The following is an 18,298-nucleotide window of genomic DNA, read 5'->3' as shown; positions in this document are numbered from 1 at the left end:
GAAAAGTCGCGAAAAACCTCGGGATCCCTACGCTACGTCTGGCTCTTGACTTCTTCTCTCACTTGACCAAGCTCCACGTCTCTCTCTGACATATCGATATAGCTTCCTCTTGTATCGTGACATGGGGGCAAAAAGCGGGCACTCTTTTTATTCGTCTTTCTTTCGTATTCACCTTGGATTCTTTTCTCTCCTTTTCCTTTTTATCAGACATCTGGTTCTCTTGCTTGCGTTGTATTTGGAAACAATCACTTTCTCGTTTCACAGCTAGCTTGTATTCGCGCGCAACATTGCGTTTTTTTCAACCTGCACTTTGCTCTCGGGAATGAGCTCGAGTTTGGGTTTGAGATCGAGAGTCGGGTTGTTTGACGTTCGAAGTACAAGGTGGAGGGATCGGCGATCCGGGGTCGATTGGAGGATGCATAACTCTTCCCACCAATCGGTACTTGGCTGATTCAAACAGAACATGTTTGAGGCGTCAGGATATCCGCGTAAGAGATCAAGACCAAGAGGGGCAAGAGACTATACCGTGGTTGTGATAGAAATCTTTCCAGTGTCGCAGAGTCTGAGTGAAACGCGACGATGAGTGGGTGATTTCTTTTTTCGGTGAATGCGAGAATACGAGCTCACGGCCATGTCTTTCTCGGTGAACCCTCTCAAATCATGGGTCAAGTGAGTTTTGAAACATCCCGTCACGAAAGCTAGTAGATTCCGAAGCAGAGGGTCGAGCCTGGTCAGCTCGGGGATTGGACACCGGACCAGAAGGGCTCTTTTACCTCGAGCGGCATCTCGACCTGCAAAGATGTGATAGGCACCTCCTGGGCCATACGACTCTTTGCCCTGCGAGACATCGTACACTTGACCGTCGATCGCGAGGTAGACGGGCGTAGTGGGGTCCGTGCCGTCGTAGCGTGACAGTTCGGTTTCTGACAAGGTCACGAGGGTCGGAGGGAGCAACATATCTCGGAGCTGCAGCACAGACTTCGTATGTGAGTTTGAGATCGTAGCCAGTGCGATAGATCATTGAGATAGAAGCGGAGGGGACGGAACGACGTACGTTCGAGAGCGAGGTGTAGCGAGATTCGCAGCCCCAGTACCACGTTTGGGTGATCGCTCGCGACAAGGCTGTGCTCGTGATGAACGCGACGAGAACCCATCTGAGAGCTGTGACCACAAATGAAGTCGGCGCTGCGACGGAACGAGGATCTTGTTCTCGTTGCTGCTGTTCTCGTAGTTGACGTTGCTTGTACTTCTGATGCACGAGGAACGGCTGATTGGCCTTCTTGATTGGTCTCGACGACTTGGCTGGCCCGGGTGCAGGAGCCGGATCGACGAGGCGATCCGATGTGGAGGAGCTGTCCTTTGCGGCGTCGGCCATTGCTGGTGCACTCGCTCGAACCAAGAGTTGTAAATCGTCCGTTCTAGTGCAGGGCGAGGTTGATTCGAACGGCAGGCGGTGCTTAGCGAGAGAGAAGGCAGTCGGAGAGAACGCGCAGTCGATCGATCATTATTCAAGTCTTTCGCCTCGACAGCTCTGCCTCGCTCGAACATGCTTAGAACGGTTGCTGCAAGAGCCGTGCGGCCGCGACGGATAGCAGCTTCGCCCTGGATCGTCGCCCGCCAGGCCTGCCGCTGCTTGTCCTCGACGAGCAGCGCTCCCGCACCTGGACCATCGCCCGATCGATCGTCGAGCAGCACACGCACGACCAACACTATCTCGGAACAAGAGATTGCGCACTTCTCGTCCCTCTCGGCACACTGGTGGGATCCGACGGGCGAGTTTGGCCTACTGCATCGCATGAACCCGTCTCGCATCGAGTTCATGCGCGACGAACTCATCAAGGATCGAGAGTTACCTCCGACGAACTGGCTTCAAGGCAAAGAAGTGCTCGATGTCGGATGTGGAGGAGGAATCTTTGCCGAAGTCTGTATCCCTTCCCTACCTGTCCCCTACTCTTTCGCCCGTTCTCTGTCCTCTTGCTGACACACGAGAGGCGTGCAAACTTGTCTGCTACCTAGTCGATAGCGAGGCTTGGCGCAAACACGCTTGCGATCGACGCTTCATCTGCCAATATCTCGGTCGCACAGACCCATGCGTCGCTCGATCCTTCCCTCCGACTCGTCAACTCTGACATCCCTCGTCCCGAATCCTTGACCGCGCACGACTCTTCCCCGTCGTCGCGAAATCGAGGCTCGCTAGAGTACCGACACTGCGCTGCCGAGGATCTCGTCGCGCAGGGCAAACAGTTTGATGTCGTGTGCGCGATGGAAGTGATCGAGCACGTCGAAGATCCCGCCGGTTTCCTCGAATGTCTCATGAACCTCACAAAAGTGATTCTCTTACTCGCCTCCCTTCTCTCCCATCGACTATCCAGACTAACCGTCCTTTGCTCGCTTGTTTGCCCCCCTTCAGCCGGGAGGACATCTCTTACTGTCGACCATTTCCCGCACTGCACTCGCGAAACTGTTGACGATCACGATGGCCGAACATGTCCTGCGGTTGGTTACGCCCGGCACGCACACTTATTCCAAGTACCTCAAACCCGAAGAACTGCAAGAATTCTTCGACGAGCGAAAGTGGTGGGGCATGGAGACGAGGGGATGCGTGTACAACCCGTTGCGAGGTCGGTGGCGCCTGTTGCAACCGAACGAGTACTTTGGGTTGGGTCAACTCGCCAACTATTTCGCAGGCGTCAGGAAACCTCTGCAATGATGATGATGAAATGATATTAATAACAGCGTTTCAAGAGCCAGTTTTATGGCTCCGTCTCGGCACTCGAGTCGAGCTCGACGCGTTCGACCCGAGACACGAGTTCATCGACCGCATCCTTGCTGTCTTTGACTGCTCGCTCGACCTCGTTCGCAACCTCTTTACCTTCCTCGCTCTCCGTCTCCGTGCTCTGCTCGTCGCTTGCGTTCTTACTTGGCTGTTTGTCCGACTTGCCTTCAGCCTCGCATCCGGATGGTTGATCCTGTCCCAATGCTTCCCATCCTTCACGTCGGAGCTGGTCGAGTTCGTCCTGCCACCCTTGTCCTACAAGTTTGCACAACTCCTCAATCCCAGCATCACTGTGTCCCTTCCAGAACAAATCTCTCGCCTGTTTCCCTTGACGATCGAATTCGAACCCATCTGGAAGATCTTCCCCGACTCTTTCAAGGTTGATCAAGAGTCGAGGACAGGAATTGGGTACTCGAGAGATGAGAGAGTTGAAAGGTCCAACGGTCAAACTCGTGCCCATGATGATCAACAGGTCGCATGTTTCGAAATCCTGAAAGAGACAAAGGTTCGAGACGTGAGCACGAGCAAAACGAACTGTCAGCATTCACTGCTTTCGTTGCTACGGGCGCTTTCTCTCCTTCGAGGTTTAGAGGGAAAACTGACGGCTAATCGATCGAAAAACTTGTCTGGCAGTCCTTCTCCGAAGAAGACAATGTTCGGTTTGACCTGAGAACCAAGTCATCCGTGTCAAGCGATAGTCAGCTATGTCCTTCTGCTAAACACATTCGAGCGTTAGGGAAAGTAGAAGGAAAAAGAAATCGTACAAGTGCATCTTGCTTGCCTTTGCATTTTTGTTGAGAGCATCGCACGACATTGCCTTTCATGATTTCGGGTTTGATCGACTCTTTCGTATACGGAGTCGAACATCTCAAACAAGTTGCTGCTTCAAACGACCCATGTGCTTCGATAATGTATTCTTCTTTCACCCCGGCGATTCGTTCGAGAGTATCGATGTTTTGAGTCCATCTGAGGAGATCAAACCGGTCTTTTTGAGTCATCGATGGTGAGAGACTGTGACATGATAATCGATCGAACCGACACTCCACTGAGTAACCCTTTATCCTGCAACAGTTTGAAAAAGTAATGGGTTGCTGTCGGCTTGAAGTTTCCTGGGCTTTTGCGCACGTTGATTCGGTCAATGATCCAGATCGTACAACAGAGAGCGACGGTCACTGCGTCAACACTGACAAACTCACTAGAGTTCTTTCGCAAGAGTGTAAAACGCTTCAGGCCGTTCCTCGAGGTACTCGATGTCAAAAATCGCTTCTGGACTACAACACTCATCCAAGAATGACTCGTCAACTTTCGCAATACGTGTTCAGCTTCACAAGGAGGAAAGTCCTTACTAAGGAAGATCGTATTTGGCCAAATTGTCGTACAAGCCAGTACCAGGAGACCTGAAGTCTGGAATTCCCGCGCCGGTACTGATTCCAGCTCCGGCCATGATAATGATACGGTTTGCCTGACCATCCCGGATCAATCGCGCAACGTCCTTGAGGGCAGGTCGAGCGGACGTCGAGTCTCGTGCGAGGTGGGGGAACGCTTGATGCGCGCGACGGGGCGAAGACGTTCGAGGCATAGCGAGGTTCAGAAAGCGACGGAGAATGGTCAATGTGGTCGGTCGCGGTCGAGTTTGTTAGAGTTCGAGAGAGGGCAAGTAGAAAAAAGGGGTCGAGATGAGAAATTATCGGGTCAATAATTACCGTCAATTGAACCCTTCTTATCATGCAAGTCCGTTCGGTAGCCGACAAGAAGCAGCACATGCTAGGTGAGATCCAGTGATTGAGCCTATAAAATTGACAGAGCAGATTAAGCACAGAAGCATATGTCGCAGCTCCTTTCTCCTAGGTTCGAAGGCTCGGCGTGAGGTAGCCCCGAGCCATGAAGCGCTAGAGTAGTACAACGCTTGCTCTCATTCGCGTTGCCGAGACTGTCCTCAACTGGAAAACGCCATACATAATTACGAATTCCGCCTCTTCAAGTTATCCCCGCCGGATCCTCCAATAAGACCCAAACGAGATGGGTCGTTGCCGTTCTCGATCACCCAGGGTGTCTGTCCTGCATTGTAAGGCAACCCTGCGGGTCCGGTCGCACCGTAAGGGTGATGCATTGGTGGTGGGTAGTACGGTGGCGGTGTGGGTCCTGCATGAGATGAAGCTCGAGCGGACAGCAGTGACAGGGCTGCCGAGGACCCATAAATCGTAATGCCGAGGCTCAACAGAACGAACAACTGTGCAAAGCACAGGAGAGGTATCAAGAGAAGACGCGCTCTGTCAGCCCAACTGACGAAGAAGGCACACGAAACCCTTCCCCGAGAGCGAAAGAAGTCTTTGAGAGACGGTGACTGACCATCGTTTTGAAGCTGATGACATCGACAAAGCCATTGACGATCTCGGCGAGAGTTTCGGCGACGACGCGAGTCTTGCCCGTGACGACAATCTCTTGGTTCATGCATTCCTCCCATTCGTTGCATTTGCGTTCCATCGCAGGGATCCGGGTTGCGGGTTCGCATCGGTTGTCGACATACGCGCGAGCACATTGCAGAATCTCACTCCGCAGTTCGAGCGTGAGTGACGACAGCCGCGATTGGATGTCCGTGTAGAGCGTCCACAGGAACAGAACCAAAAGAGAAAGAACGAGCACGGCCATCAACGTGAGCGACCCGAATTGAAGGTAGCTGTCATGCGGTTGGAGGGAGTCACAACGCGCCTTCGTGCATTAGTCCCGTGTATGCGAGATCATCTGAGAGCCCATGGTGTGGACACATACCCAAGTAACACGTAGGGGGTGTTGCTCTGCAACCATCGCTCTGGGTTGCCCGAGCCGGGGCCACCCGCATTGGAACCGAGCGGAGCATGGTGATGATGCACCTGAAAGCTGAACTCTCCTCCCGCTGCTCGTTTCCCGACTCGCTTCTGTAGAGTTCCCAAAAATCCATTCGAGTCTTGACGGTCATCTGCGTGCTCTTCAGTGTCGTCATCGTCCTCGTCGTCCGTTTCGATCGTAACAGGTCGGCGTTTGTGTTGGTTCCGGCGTCGCGCACCTCCTGTCGAAGTGACAAGGGCGAGGTCGTCGTCATCGAGATCGTTTGATTGCTGCGGTGGATGTGGTGGTCTATTAACAAGTTCCTCTGCGGTGTCGGCCATGACAACTTCTTGAATCTCGTTCTGGTCGAATCCCAAGGCTTGTTTGCGATCAAACCCTTTCGGATCAAACGACAGCGGTTCGAGAACGGTATTCGATCCAGTTGTAGTCGTATGCGTATTCGGAGTGGCATTAGATACAGGTCTTGGAGGAGTATCGACATCCATCGCTTCGTAATGAGTCCCTGTCAAGTCGGTGCACGTTTCAACTTTAGCTCCTTCCGCATCGAGCGACTACCAAGAAAGAGAAGCAACAGACTGACGTTTCCTCGCTCGTTCCCCCTGATCATCTAGGGGTTGGAATGGTGAAGTCGGGAAATGGCGAGGTTTCTCCCATTCGTACTGCATCGGAGCTTCGACCGATCGATCCTTGCGCGCGTTGTTCGCAGCAGCAGGAGTACCAGGTACAGGTGGTGGTGCCGGGAACCTTCGCATCAGGAAAGTCCACCTTTCAAGGAAAGAACGTTGATCAAGTTGGCGAACAGTTGAATGAAACGTCGCCCCCGGTTTTTCGGCACGAGATGCTTCTGAGGAGCGGGCGGATTAGTGGGAGCACGAGCCGATATCGAGACTTGTGCTATGCGAGTGTCGCGCGCCTTTTGGTTGTATGATGGACAGCAAAACGCGAGCCAAGTTGACTGACTAGTCAATTACAATTAGCGAATATTAACTGCAAATGGATGCATTCATCGTCTCAGGATATCGGAGAGAGCGATAGTGAAACTTTGCAATGTACAAGTGTGAGGTTGGAAGAAAAGAACGTCAAAAAGGTAAAGTAGAAAGAGCGAGAGTCGGTGAAAGAAAAGGGGAAAAGACGTCTACTACTACAAAAGCACAAGAAGGGAAAAACGTTCGGAAACAAGAGTTTCAGAGCGAGAAAGGCAGGAAGGAAAAGGGAACAACCACACACACACAAGGATACGAGTATGAAACTGCTTGCTGCAAGAGCGAGCGAGAGGAAGGAGACAGATGGAGGTGAGAAAGGGCTGAGGGTGCTATTCAACGAACAAACGACGAACACGGACAGACAATGGCGGCGCACAAAACCTGACAGCGTGAGACAGAGAGAGACCGAATTCCAAATAAAGAAGGAGTCCTCGGGGACAAACGGAACGAGGGGGATGTGCACGCGCGACATGCATTGAGGGCGCTCTACTTGATCTTGAACTCGGCGAGGAGAGAGATGTGATCACTGTAAGCGGACAACTCGGTCAGTGTGGGAGTATAAGAATCGTCAAATAGGAGGGGAACTGTACTCACGATGGGAAGTGGGCATTGGGGAACCCGACAGTTTGTTCGAGGTAAGATCGATCGACCTCGCCGAGCAGACCTGTCACTCCCATCGACTGACTCGTGTAGTACATGTAGTCGATAGTTTCTGTTCACAGGCGAGCGTAATGTCAGTCACAGCGCGACGAGAGAGACCGCGAAAATTCGGGGCCAAACATACCGGTAAAGCCAGAAGTGTAGTTCGTGAACGACAGCTCGTTGATATGCGAGTAGGCCGACTTGAGGTTGAACTTGTGACTGAGTCCATCACTCGTGTAGTGACCGTAAACGTGCGACATGAAGTCCTCGTGGTCCTTCTCGACCGAACCGCGCGACAGGAACTCATACACGCCCGATTCCGGGATCGAGTTGAAGTCACCACAGACGATTGTTGGGATCTTGGTTCCGTTGCTATACGAGGGCGCCTTGTCGTATCCTTCGGCCAGGTTCATCCGCGCTGGTAACCGCGCAAAGTCGGCGGCGATCTTGCTCACTTCGTCCATCAACATGGCGACCTGGACGAGCTTGACATCTCTGAATTCGGGATCCCAGTGGATGTGCGTATTGGCGACAATCAGTCGAGCGCCCGAAGCTCGGTGTTCGAGCAAGGTCACGACGGCAATTTGATCCTTCGTCATGACTCGGTTGAACATGTCTTCAGTCTTCTTGAAGTCGGGCCGTCTCATCGCGATCTGGTTGAACTCGATCAGCTGCTGCTCGACGAGTGCGAATCTGACGATGTGACGAGGCTCTGTCAGCAAGGCAAGAGGAGAAGGGATTTTCGATCCTGCAAGAGCGGGTGGGATCTCACTTGGTGTTCTTGAAGAAAGTTGCACATCCATCGACTCCCCGCCGTTCATCACCAGACATGGTTCGTGCTCGAGATTTCGGGTAGTGCACACCATCATAGTCGTGAGACGAGAGGAGTTCGGCAAAGTAGTTCTCGTACGACTCGGTGTCGACCTCCTGTTCGACAAAACAAAATGTCTAGTTAGAGACTACAAACACCGAGAGAATCGTGTGGATGTCGGCTTGCCTGAAGACAGATGATGTCACTGCCATACAGAAGCACCTCTTGCAGGATAAGCTCTTTCCGGTACTCCCACGAGAGCGCCCAACTCGGCGTATAGCCGTACAGCTGCGGCGTCGCGTACCGGTCGCACAGAACGTTGTAACACATGAGCGAGAAGGTTTCTTCTGGCCGCTTGTCGGGCTGCGGCAACGCTTCTGGTTCGATCGAGAGCCACGGCCGTTCGGGTGGTGGATCCTGTACCGGGCACGAATCTCGCAGGTACGAGATCAAGCCCGTGGTGCCGTCCTTCTCGATCAGAGACCGCAATGTGTCGGGCAGCGGATTCCCTTCGATACCGAGCGTGTCGAGGAGATGGAGCGTGCCGAGTTGTGGCGGGAGCGACGTGAGATGATTGTCAAACAGGAACAGTTCTCGTAGCCGAGTCAGGAGACCCAATTGTGGAGGCACGGACGAGAGTTTGTTCGAAGAAGCGTCGAGGTGGGTCAGGTGAGTGAGCTTCGAGATCAAGGTCGGCAGCTCGGTGAGCGCGTTGTGAGGTATGTACAGCGTTGTGAGGAAAGCATAGCGGAACAGTTCCGGGGAGAGGTTCTTGAGGTGCATGCCACCGATATCGAGTGTCGTCCAAGTCTGCTTCTTGTCCTTGTCCGCTTCCCGGTTGCGCGCAAGTCCGACCGGGTTGCCCTCGAGACCTGGAGTCGGCGGCCCGCCATTAGCGAGCGCGCTCGACCGTGTCGAGGCGACCGACGCACTGCGGTTCGCTCCGCTTGCGGTATCGTCGGTGCTCGCGTCCTTGCGGTGGCTGCCGCCCGCCGCAGCCGAGCCGTTCACCAGTTTGCCGGCGAGGATCACGCTGCCCGGTCGATTCGGGTCCGTGATCGGAATCGCAGACGAAGGTGTCGGTGCAGCGCTCGAGGTCGTCTGCCCTCGCGCGGCGAGGTGGGCGGCGCGGGCATAGTGGTGGGGTGAGGTTGCTCTCCGCGAGTTGTTCGCAAGCGTAAGCTGCTGCGCCCAGTGCGCCGAGAGAGGCTGGTTCGAAGGATGCGGAGAGCCGTTCGGGCCCGAGTTCGGGTTCGAGAGGTGGTGGGATGGCGGCGGTGGAGGCGGTTGCTGCGGGTGGCTGTTTGGCGGTTGCGAATTGGACGGGTGTGGACTCGAGTGGTGCGAGTGCGAGTTGTGTTGCTGTTGCTGCTGCTGCTGCTGAGACGGGTGGGACGGCCCGTTCGAGTATGCGGGAGAGGAAGGGGGCCCGCCCGGGTAGGACGAGAAGTGATGCTGAGGTCGTTGATGATGCAATGCAAACGGTCGAGTCGCCGCGACCGGGGGAGGCGGGGTCGATCGCGGTGTGGGAGTAGCGTGTCGTGAACGGAACGAGTGCGTCGAGGGCGATTGTTCGTACAGGACCGACATGGTCACGAGAAGCGGGTATGCAAGCCCAGGTACAGACAGACAAGAGAACACGCGCGTGAGAGGGAGAAGGGGGAGAGAGAGAGGAGAGTTAGCGGCGGGCGACACTTGATCAAGATGCACCGAGACGAGTGCTGCTCACGTGGAGATGCTGGGGGTTCGGTCCCTGCTGGTAGTGCCCGTGGTGACCCTGCAGCTTGTTCAGAAGCGAGTACCGTGGCCCACCGCCTGCCGAGTAGTTGGAAGCTCCTCCAGCGTTGCCTGCCCCTCCTTGCTGACTGCTCCCCGGCCCGCTCGACCCGTTGCTCGCGCCCGCTCCGCCCGGCGAGTACAGGTGACTGTTTGGCGGAGGGGACGCAGGCGCCGGGCTCGGACTGGGCGAGTACGACGAAAACATGCCGACCGGAAGTTGGTGGGAGTGCGAGTGCGTTGGGGTGTCTACTGGACCCGCGAGAGCAAGGGGACGAGATCAGGGAACGGGCTAGGCGCACAACACCGCACGATCATTCAGCTGTGAAACGGTCGGTGATGTGGTCCTTCGAGAAGGCAGACAATTAATTCGCGTGCGAGCCATCGCAGCGAACAGCGCCCGTCTCGTTGCGCCGGATCTCTCTCTCTCGGATTCGCGTTCTCGAACGTAGACTTGTCGAGACACCGCGCAAGTTGCAGCCGAGCTCAGGGCTCGCTCGACTTGAGGCGTTCTACTAACACGTGACTGCACTTTCTGAGCGCTTCTTCCTCGTCGACCGTCGCCCAGCTGCACCCGGCCCACCGGATCTTCTTGTTCCAGTCGACGAGAAACACGTACCCGACGTGCTTGTTCGGCATGCCCAGCGGCTCGCGCAGGTACTCGAGCGACTGGTGCGACAGGAGGTACGTCGCATGCTGCTCGGTAGGGACCGTCTTGCGCAGCGACGAAATGAACATGGACACGAGGAACGACTTGAGCGGGTTCTCCTGCAAGTTGATCTGCATGAAACCACGATGTGATCGAGTCAGCCCATCGTGCCGTCGCGAGCCCCCGGTGAACACTCACGTAGACGTATTGGAACCGGCTCTCGTCCTTCATGTCGGCGAGTGCGGGTCTCACAAAGCTATTGATGTGCTCCTGAGAGGAAGCATAATAGCAAATTCAATTCAGCCATTCGGATAGCGAGGCAGGGACTGTCGACGGCACCTCTGAGCTGCGGAAACTGCTAAAGACGACGAGGCTGACTTTGCCTTCAAACATGTCGGTCGTGTGCGTCTTCTCCTTGGTCGCGAGCGAGACTCCTTCGATATCCGGAAAGTACAACGACAGCTACTCGCAGCACTGCTGTCAGTATGCATGCGCACGAGCCCAGCTAGTCAAGTTGAGAGAGAGAGAGCGACTTGCATCTTCTCGAATCAAGGTTTTCGGTGATGCGTATGCCTTGCCGCCCTGGTGTCGCAATTCGTTGTAGTCATGGAAGTATCCTTTCGAGACTTGCTTGACCCTTAAGTGCCGACCCACGAGGTGTTCAGTCGGCGGTACGTGCGAGTCCTGAAAGTCGGTGGGGATGAGCTCACAAGTGTCTTCTCTCTTCGACCCTCTTTTCCCGGTTCAACAGGTCTGCTCGCCATTCTTCTCGACTCTTCTTGCCCTTCCGTGGCGGTTCTTTGATCCCGAGCGCTCTCGAGAGGTACGGCGGGGGCGGAGTGTCCTTCTCTTCGAGCTTTTTCGATGCGGCTTCTTCCGGCGTCAAGTGAGGCTGATTCGAGGGCGGCGTTTGAGGACCTCGTACTCCCGAGGTCGACGCGAAGCTACGCCGAGCCGGCAGTCCGAGCGATGCTGATGTTGATGAGGAATACACCGCCCGGCGTACCGGAAGCTGAGTCGGCTGGATCGCGCGCGTAGCAAGCTGTCGCAGCGTACTAGCGCTCTGTCTCCCGCTCGAAGCAAACATGGTCTCGAGTGGTCGACGATATCGTGCCGAGAAAGTCACGCGCGCGGCACGCGCGCGGTGTCTGATCTCTTGCGCTCTCTCGCGGCTTCTGCATTCGCGATGCCGGACCTTCCAAGTTCATTACCGGCAAAACCTCGCGCGGAGCTGACTCCTACCCATCTCGCCACTCTGTGGAAGAAGACGGGAGAGTTTGACAAGCTGCGCAAACAGCTCCTCGCCGACTTTCTCGCATCCGTGAGTCGTTCCAGCACGTTCAACGCACTCGTTGTATCACTACTAATGATTCTGTGTGAGGAGACAGGCGGACAAGGATGCGCTGGTGACCCACCTCGATTCGATCCTGCCTGGGCTCCTGACCGATACGGCACCGCCCCTCTCACGCATCCCCCGCAAGGACCGACCCGCGCACATCATGGCAGCCCTCGATCGACAAGACCTTCTGCAACGGAATCTCGACAAGGCGCGCACGAGGTTGACAAAGACGGGCACTCGAGGCAGCAAAGGGCTCGGGAGAAAGGTCGAACGGCAATTGACTGGCTGTGCGAGAGCCTACAGCGGGAATGTCGAAGGTGCCCCGCTTGAGCCAGATAGTCAAGAGGAAGAAGGTTCCGATCCGGAAGAAGACGTTCCACCGAAAGACGAGCAAGTTGCAAAGGGTGAGTTTGACTTGCCGAGTCTTTGCAAGGTGGTCTCGTGCGATATCTGACGAATTTTTGGTCTCTCTAGACTCTGATCCGGTCCCTGCAAACGGAACAGAGGTCATCGCTCGAACCTCGCCCAGTACTGGTCCTGGTTCCGCACCGCCAGATCCGACACCGACAGCGAGCCAAGTACCCCTCGACTCCGCACCAGCACCTCATACGGCATCAGTCAAGATTGAGACGGCGGCAGAAGATGTCGTCATGCAATCAGCTGTGCCAGTCGAGCTAGCTCCAGCTTCCGACGCGATGAACGAAGAAAGCACCAAGCCCTGAATCTCATCGCGCCAAGAATACTCGCTTTGTTTCCCCCTATCGGTTCATTTGTCACTTATACAGGATGATTAGACTCCACATGTTGTTGTTCCGAAAAATTTGCGAAGATATCTTCTTATCCGTCTCCCTGCTTTTATTACACGTGCAGCTCGCTCAGGGTCAGATGGCAGTCAGTTCGACCCTCAAGGGCGATTGGAACGAGAATTGCGTTGAAAGCATTGATCCTTGACCATCGCAAGGGTCGCTCGCTGACCCCGCAGCTGGCGCCGATTCGCTCTTCCTCATTCTCCCCACATACCGCTCACTCCGACTACTACGACAACAAGTGCGGTGGACGCCGCAAGGAACAACATGGAGGGCTCGCGCAGCCGCAGCCACGGGCCAGAGAGCCAACTCGTCGTAATCCGCTCATCGGATGGTGCCGCGTTCTCCATCTCGCTGCACGATCTCGAGCAGATCTCGAGGTGAGTAACCTCGTCTGTAAAGGCTGCATGCAGTCGCGGGACCGGCACTCACGAGTAAAGTCGGCCGGTGCGATCTCGACAGTCTCGACCAACTGCGCAAGCAGTTCCTCAGTCCGCTCCTCGAGATCCCGAACGACTGTCTGATCACCATGAACGATCAAGGGATTCCCGTTACCCGAGACGAAGCTTTCCAGCACCTGTTGCTCTTGTTGCGATCGGATCAAAGTGGGGAGACTCAGGTCATGGCGAACACCTCGAACCCTGAACGACAAGATCATGAACCGACGCCGACCTTTGGAGAGAGGCGACTGTACGTTTTCGACCGAGAACATCTCGACGCTGATCCCGAGACGGTCGCCACCCTGTTGAGGATCGACGATGACATGGTTCTCAACGAACCTCCTTTGAATCGTGAGCGGCTTCTCCAATCCCTGAACAGATTTGTCCACTGCAGGTTGTCTGACGCGATCTTACATGCTCAGCCGAGGATCCGTTGACTTCTCACTTGTCTCTCTCGTTGCACAACCTCTCGACCCTCCAAGCCCTGATCTCTTCGATCACGAACCAACGCGCGTCCCTCTCGCTCGCACTAGCGAATTTGCATCGAGTCAATACGGGGACTTGCACCTCGTTCCGGTTGTATCAAGAGACGGCAACGCCTCAACTCGATCAGTACGAACAGTTGCTGCAAGGATGGGAACACAACATGGACAGTATCAAACGCGTCAGGGTTGTCAACGGACTCCTCGTGAGAGGAGGAAGCAGCGCAACTAGTCAGAGATGGAATGACGCGTCGAACCACCAGCGAGAAAGCAGCAGTACAGGTCAACCCGGCAGTGCGGTTAGAAGTGGACCCGAAGAGAAACAGAGGTTTCTCGGCGACTATGTCAGTACTGAGAAGATGGTTGCGGTCCGCGACGGGTGTGCAAAAGTTCTCGGTGAGGAACGACAATCGCAATATATCTCCAGATAACTGCCAGGCTAATCGCAGTCTACTCTTTGCCCAATTGTCAGCGGAACTCAAGATGCGAACCGAAGCACTTCAGGTGACTCTTGACGATGTCGTGGCAAATGCAGAGGCAGTGCAAGCCGATCTCGAAGCGACGAGGTAATCCTCTATAAGAGCGGATACTCTAGTTGAACTCGTTGCTGATCCGGACTCGTCACGTATAGCCGAGACTTGGAAGATCTCGAGGCCTGCGAGCAAGATGCCGAAAATGGTCATCGACGAATCGAAGAACTTGTCCATGCCGGAGAATCCAGTGAGCATAGCTTCCCGTACCGAGCTCAACTTGTCTTTCTAACCGTTATCGTACAACTCGCCCCAGTGACCGATCCCGAGCTGTTGGCTCAATGCTTTGATGAATTGTCTGTGTGTGACGCCGAACACCGTGACCGGATCCGATTCCTCATCGAGCGAAAGGTCGGTCACGCCCCCTTCAAGCTTGTCCGGCCATCCACTCACACATTCGAGCGTTTTCTTAGAATGCTATGACAAGGTATCAACTACTCCAAATGCAAAAGATCTCGGCGCTCCAGAGCGACATTGCGTCCATGCCTAGCGATCTCGGAATTTTGGACCATGATCTGCGGTACGTCAAGTCGCCAAGAGCTACGGATTCTGCGTTGACACGAGCTGACGGATGCGTCGTGCAGCACGCGGACGGAAAATTTCAAGCATCTCGCGAGGCTTGAAGGGCTCATTCCCGCCTATCTAGCGACCGTAGCCGAGGTCATCCGACGACGCGAATACAGTAGGCCCGATAATGTCTTTCTCGTACAATACCGTGACTGACGGTGATTGGCGGTTCGTAACAAAAGATCGACTTTTGGTCTCACAATCACAGTCACTTTCGGAGCAGCTCGTGTCCCTGACCAACGTCGAGCTGTCTCGCCGCCGACATTACAGGTCAAACTTCTCGGGCAAGTTGCCGTGGGAAGTGAGGGGCCTGGGAGTGGGAGCCGACGAGTTAGTGCCCGCGATCAGCTTTGCAGTCGATGCGAGAGGGGTGGAAGGGTTACCCGACTTGGATATGGAGACCCTCAATCGTAAGCAACATCTTACGAACGCCGAATTCCAGACTCCCGATCGACCGGACTGAGCATTTCTTTCTTTTGATTTCGATCGGCCGGAACAGTGTTAAGACAGGCTTTCGAAGACCTCGTAGCAGATTTGCCAAACGACACGAAAGGATCGCTTCTCGAGCACCCTCTTCGCGCGGGCAAGAAGCAACTCGAGGGCTTGATTACGAATATTCACCAACTGTCGCAAGATTTCGAACGGATTGCCGCCAGTACGGGCCCGCCGCCTGTCTTTGCTCTATAACTGGGGAATATCGAAACTGACCAATTGACGTTTTGCCAGACTCCTCTGCTCCCCCCGAACCTGCGGTTGATGCGACTCAGATCGCTTTGCTCGAATCGCAAGTCCGACAACTCGAAGAAGCGAACGAAACCTTGTCTCGCCAACTGCAATCTGAGCGATCGTCTCACGAAGAGACGGTCGCGCAGCTCGAGAACAGGTGCTCGGTCGCGGAAGGTGCGCAAGAGAAGAACCGAGGTCTGACCGAACGGTTGCGAAAGGACGTTGAAGAGCGAGAGAAGGAGCTCGGGTCGCTGCGCGAACACCGCGAGGTCGAAACGAGGAAGAGTCGACAAGCGGAGGCAGAGCGAGATCGTGTCCAAGCGGAGGTGACAAAGCTCGAATCGTCGCTCAAAGACAAGGCAAGGAATCTCGACGAGCTTGAGGACGCGCTTGGGAGGTTGCAAGGTCGACTCGGAGAAAAGGAGAAGGAGTTGAAGGAGCTTAGGGCCGAGGCGGATCTCGATCGTGCGGTGCTCGAGAAGGAGCTGTCCGGTATTCGAGAACAACTCGATAGCAAATCTCAAGACTTCGAGCGTCAAGAGACTCGGAACCGAACGCTGGAAGAGATCGCGGACGGCTTGAGGGAGCGAATCGCTCGGTGGGAGACCGTTGTCGCTTCGAGGGAAGAGGACATAGATCTCCTGAAGCGGGAGCTCGAAGAGACGCGAATGGACAAGGAGAAAGGAATCGTCGACGTCCAGAAGGAGCTTGTCCAATCTCGGAAGCAGGCTCGGGCCGCGGTCATGATCGCCGCGAAGCTCCGAGACGAGAACGACAACATTACCCACGCTCTCAACTTGCCTCCAGCGCCCAAAGCCGACGCTTCGGCAGCTGCAGTCGACTCCGCTGTACCTCCGCCAGTGCAGATTGCCCCGACTTTGCCGGTCCCGCCTATCGACTATGCTTCCTGCGACATTGAGGCGCTTCTGCTCGACCTGGAGCAAGTCACCCATGTCCCGTTAACCGAAGCGATCAGGAACAAGATGGATGGACTCACCATGCTGACGAAGAAGTGGGTAAAGGAAGCCAAGGCGTATCGCGAGAGGGCGCATCGAGCAGCGAGCGGGTCGAACGACAAGATTGCGTTCAGGCAGTGCGTATCGTTTTCTTTGCTGTCCCGCAGGTATATTTTTTGTGGTACTGACGTTCTTTACTCCTTGAAACAGCTTCACCAAAGGAGATCTCGCACTCTTCCTGCCAACAAGGAATTCGGCCGTGCCTGTATGGGCCGCGTTCAACGTCAGCTTCCCGCATCACTTTCTATCGCCCACAGGCGTGATTGCCGAACAAATGAAGACGCGGGAGTGGATAGTCGCACGTATTGTGACCTTGTCCGAGACCATCGTCGATGTCAAGGTCAGTCTTTTCGCTGTCTCGTTAGGTAACATAAGCCCCTTCCTCGTACTGAATTTGACAATCGCAGGATCCGGCGACGAATCCGTATCTTCTTGCAGCCGGAACCAAGTTTTATCTGCTCGAAGTCGAGCCCTGGAGCAGCAAAGAGTCATCTCGAGCTCGCAAACACTCGTCGGACAAAGACAAAGACAAGGGTAGGAACGGTGACCGCAAGTCTAGCTCGACCACCCCTTCTCGACCAGTACGCAGTAGCTCGGACGCCCTCGCATCGACACGGGCGCCTTCATCAACTGCCGAATCTGCTATCTTCGTCGATCGTCCGGGACCTGCGCAATCGCCGAGCATCCGGCGGACCGTTTCTGAGGGCTTTCCTGCGTCCTCTGAGGCTAGAGTACGTCCGGACTATGCCATCGTCGAGGTAGATGAGCCGTCTGTCGATGCCGGCAAGCGATCTCCTTCTCCGAACGCACTCAAGCGAAGTAAATCACCCCTTCGCGGCTCGGGAGATCCTGGTCCGACATCGCCCTCAGGGATTGCCAGGGCTCTCGCTCGATCGCAGCCCGCTACGCCTGTGCAACAGAAGCCCGATCCTTTCGTTCCTTCATCGTCCCCTTCTTCAAACCCTTTCCAGCTCTCGTCGTCGCCGGTAGTGGGATCGCCCCTCAGGCAGACAGCATCCCCGCCTACGACGGATTATGACCCGTCTCATTCGACAAGTGGCGCATCGCCAGCGTTCCTTCCTTCTGCGGGCAAGAAGGTTCTGCCACCCTCCAATCTGGGCGCGAGCGTTCCATCGCCACGATACATCCGCTCTTCCCCAACGTCCAGAAAAGACGCGCGATCACCGTCCACCAGCGGCGCTCGGCCGAGCCCGATCAGTCTCCTCGCTTCCTCACCCGCCTCCCCGTCGGCCAATTCCATCCATGCCATGAGCCAGTCCCGCTCGGCGAGTTCGGGTTCATCTATCCTTTCGTCCTCGATGCATCGTCGTCGACTCTCGGGATTGAATAGCGTTTCTCCATCGTCGATCGATGGCAAGGCTCCGCCAACGAAGGAAGCACAATTGAACGATTCGCGCTGGAACCTGCTGCAAGATGGTCTCACGAATGAAGGTCTCGCCTACAGCACAACGAGTACGCTCACGGTATCGGCCGACGGTCCAACTGTGGATCCGAAGGCTGGTACGCAGTCCGAGAATGATTCGAGGCGGTTCGGCTCTGTCGGTCGGAGCCTGCTAGGCTCGTCAGGTTCGACGCCATCCGTGCTCGACATTCTGACCGGCAAGCACCGCACGTCTTCTAGCAACGTTGTCGAACGGTCGAGTACAGCGAGAACTCCACCACAGAACGGCTCGTCAGCATCGTCACTTGGAAAAGATTCAGCCGCAAGCGAGATCCGCAAGTTGCTGGGTCAACCACCCTTCTGAGGTTGTCATCCCTGTCTGTACTGTTATTGCTGCTCTAGTACTCCCCTCGCAATCATATCTGCCGCACTCGGGTCGCGCGCATTGTTCGCTTCTGAATTTCCCCCTTTACTGCTGTCGGGCTGAATTTCTCAACCCCCGCGCCTCTCACGGTCCAAAATTTTGT

At 55.4% G+C, this 18,298-nt stretch overlaps 8 protein-coding genes across 8 annotated transcripts; 3 read left to right on the top strand and 5 right to left on the bottom strand.

Annotated features, from left to right (window-relative positions):
* Positions 1 to 298: 298 nt before the first annotated feature.
* JCM15063_003884 (cytochrome b5-like heme/steroid binding domain-containing protein) lies at positions 299 to 1,375 on the bottom strand (the record flags this gene model as incomplete). Its single annotated transcript, XM_076676928.1, has 5 exons — positions 299 to 447; positions 526 to 562; positions 628 to 698; positions 774 to 966; positions 1,055 to 1,375. 5 exons carry the CDS (start codon positions 1,373 to 1,375, stop codon positions 299 to 301), a joined length of 771 nt encoding a protein of 256 aa, XP_076535910.1.
* A 171-nt stretch (positions 1,376 to 1,546) lies between these two features.
* COQ3 (hexaprenyldihydroxybenzoate methyltransferase) lies at positions 1,547 to 2,710 on the top strand (the record flags this gene model as incomplete). Its single annotated transcript, XM_076676927.1, has 3 exons — positions 1,547 to 1,921; positions 2,017 to 2,328; positions 2,411 to 2,710. The coding sequence occupies 3 exons, from the start codon at positions 1,547 to 1,549 to the stop codon at positions 2,708 to 2,710; spliced, it is 987 nt and encodes a 328-aa protein (XP_076535909.1).
* A 43-nt stretch (positions 2,711 to 2,753) lies between these two features.
* JCM15063_003882 (SIR2 family NAD-dependent protein deacylase) lies at positions 2,754 to 4,355 on the bottom strand (the record flags this gene model as incomplete). The annotated part of the gene is made up of 6 exons (XM_076676926.1): positions 2,754 to 3,266; positions 3,380 to 3,442; positions 3,541 to 3,742; positions 3,816 to 3,890; positions 3,973 to 4,047; positions 4,123 to 4,355. The coding sequence occupies 6 exons, from the start codon at positions 4,353 to 4,355 to the stop codon at positions 2,754 to 2,756; spliced, it is 1,161 nt and encodes a 386-aa protein (XP_076535908.1).
* Positions 4,356 to 4,736: 381 nt separating this feature from the next.
* JCM15063_003881 (Brr6/Brl1 family protein) lies at positions 4,737 to 6,354 on the bottom strand (the record flags this gene model as incomplete). The annotated part of the gene is made up of 4 exons (XM_076676925.1): positions 4,737 to 5,006; positions 5,126 to 5,453; positions 5,546 to 6,104; positions 6,183 to 6,354. 4 exons carry the CDS (start codon positions 6,352 to 6,354, stop codon positions 4,737 to 4,739), a joined length of 1,329 nt encoding a protein of 442 aa, XP_076535907.1.
* A 717-nt stretch (positions 6,355 to 7,071) lies between these two features.
* On the bottom strand, positions 7,072 to 10,022 carry JCM15063_003880 (CCR4-Not complex 3'-5'-exoribonuclease subunit Ccr4; the record flags this gene model as incomplete). Its single annotated transcript, XM_076676924.1, has 6 exons — positions 7,072 to 7,111; positions 7,180 to 7,297; positions 7,370 to 7,920; positions 8,000 to 8,154; positions 8,225 to 9,493; positions 9,768 to 10,022. 6 exons carry the CDS (start codon positions 10,020 to 10,022, stop codon positions 7,072 to 7,074), a joined length of 2,388 nt encoding a protein of 795 aa, XP_076535906.1.
* A 278-nt stretch (positions 10,023 to 10,300) lies between these two features.
* On the bottom strand, positions 10,301 to 11,550 carry ATP10 (Atp10p; the record flags this gene model as incomplete). The annotated part of the gene is made up of 5 exons (XM_076676923.1): positions 10,301 to 10,594; positions 10,662 to 10,733; positions 10,803 to 10,925; positions 11,001 to 11,100; positions 11,174 to 11,550. 5 exons carry the CDS (start codon positions 11,548 to 11,550, stop codon positions 10,301 to 10,303), a joined length of 966 nt encoding a protein of 321 aa, XP_076535905.1.
* Positions 11,551 to 11,649: 99 nt separating this feature from the next.
* Positions 11,650 to 12,524, top strand: JCM15063_003878 (uncharacterized protein; the record flags this gene model as incomplete). Its single annotated transcript, XM_076676922.1, has 3 exons — positions 11,650 to 11,784; positions 11,852 to 12,206; positions 12,277 to 12,524. 3 exons carry the CDS (start codon positions 11,650 to 11,652, stop codon positions 12,522 to 12,524), a joined length of 738 nt encoding a protein of 245 aa, XP_076535904.1.
* Positions 12,525 to 12,875: 351 nt separating this feature from the next.
* On the top strand, positions 12,876 to 18,135 carry JCM15063_003877 (uncharacterized protein; the record flags this gene model as incomplete). Its single annotated transcript, XM_076676921.1, has 13 exons — positions 12,876 to 12,988; positions 13,071 to 13,399; positions 13,471 to 13,926; positions 14,003 to 14,096; positions 14,162 to 14,250; positions 14,317 to 14,411; positions 14,474 to 14,580; positions 14,645 to 14,742; positions 14,810 to 15,037; positions 15,127 to 15,282; positions 15,354 to 16,446; positions 16,520 to 16,709; positions 16,777 to 18,135. The coding sequence occupies 13 exons, from the start codon at positions 12,876 to 12,878 to the stop codon at positions 18,133 to 18,135; spliced, it is 4,407 nt and encodes a 1,468-aa protein (XP_076535903.1).
* Between the last annotated feature and the right edge of the window lie 163 nt (positions 18,136 to 18,298).

This window comes from Sporobolomyces koalae (genome assembly GCF_050403365.1).
Source record: "Sporobolomyces koalae JCM15063 DNA, S_koalae_JCM15063T_v1_ctg6, whole genome shotgun sequence".
In the NCBI taxonomy this organism is placed as follows: domain Eukaryota; kingdom Fungi; phylum Basidiomycota; class Microbotryomycetes; order Sporidiobolales; family Sporidiobolaceae; genus Sporobolomyces; species Sporobolomyces koalae.
Note: the sequence above shows the minus strand (reverse complement) of the source record. Positions and strands in the feature narration are given on the sequence as shown.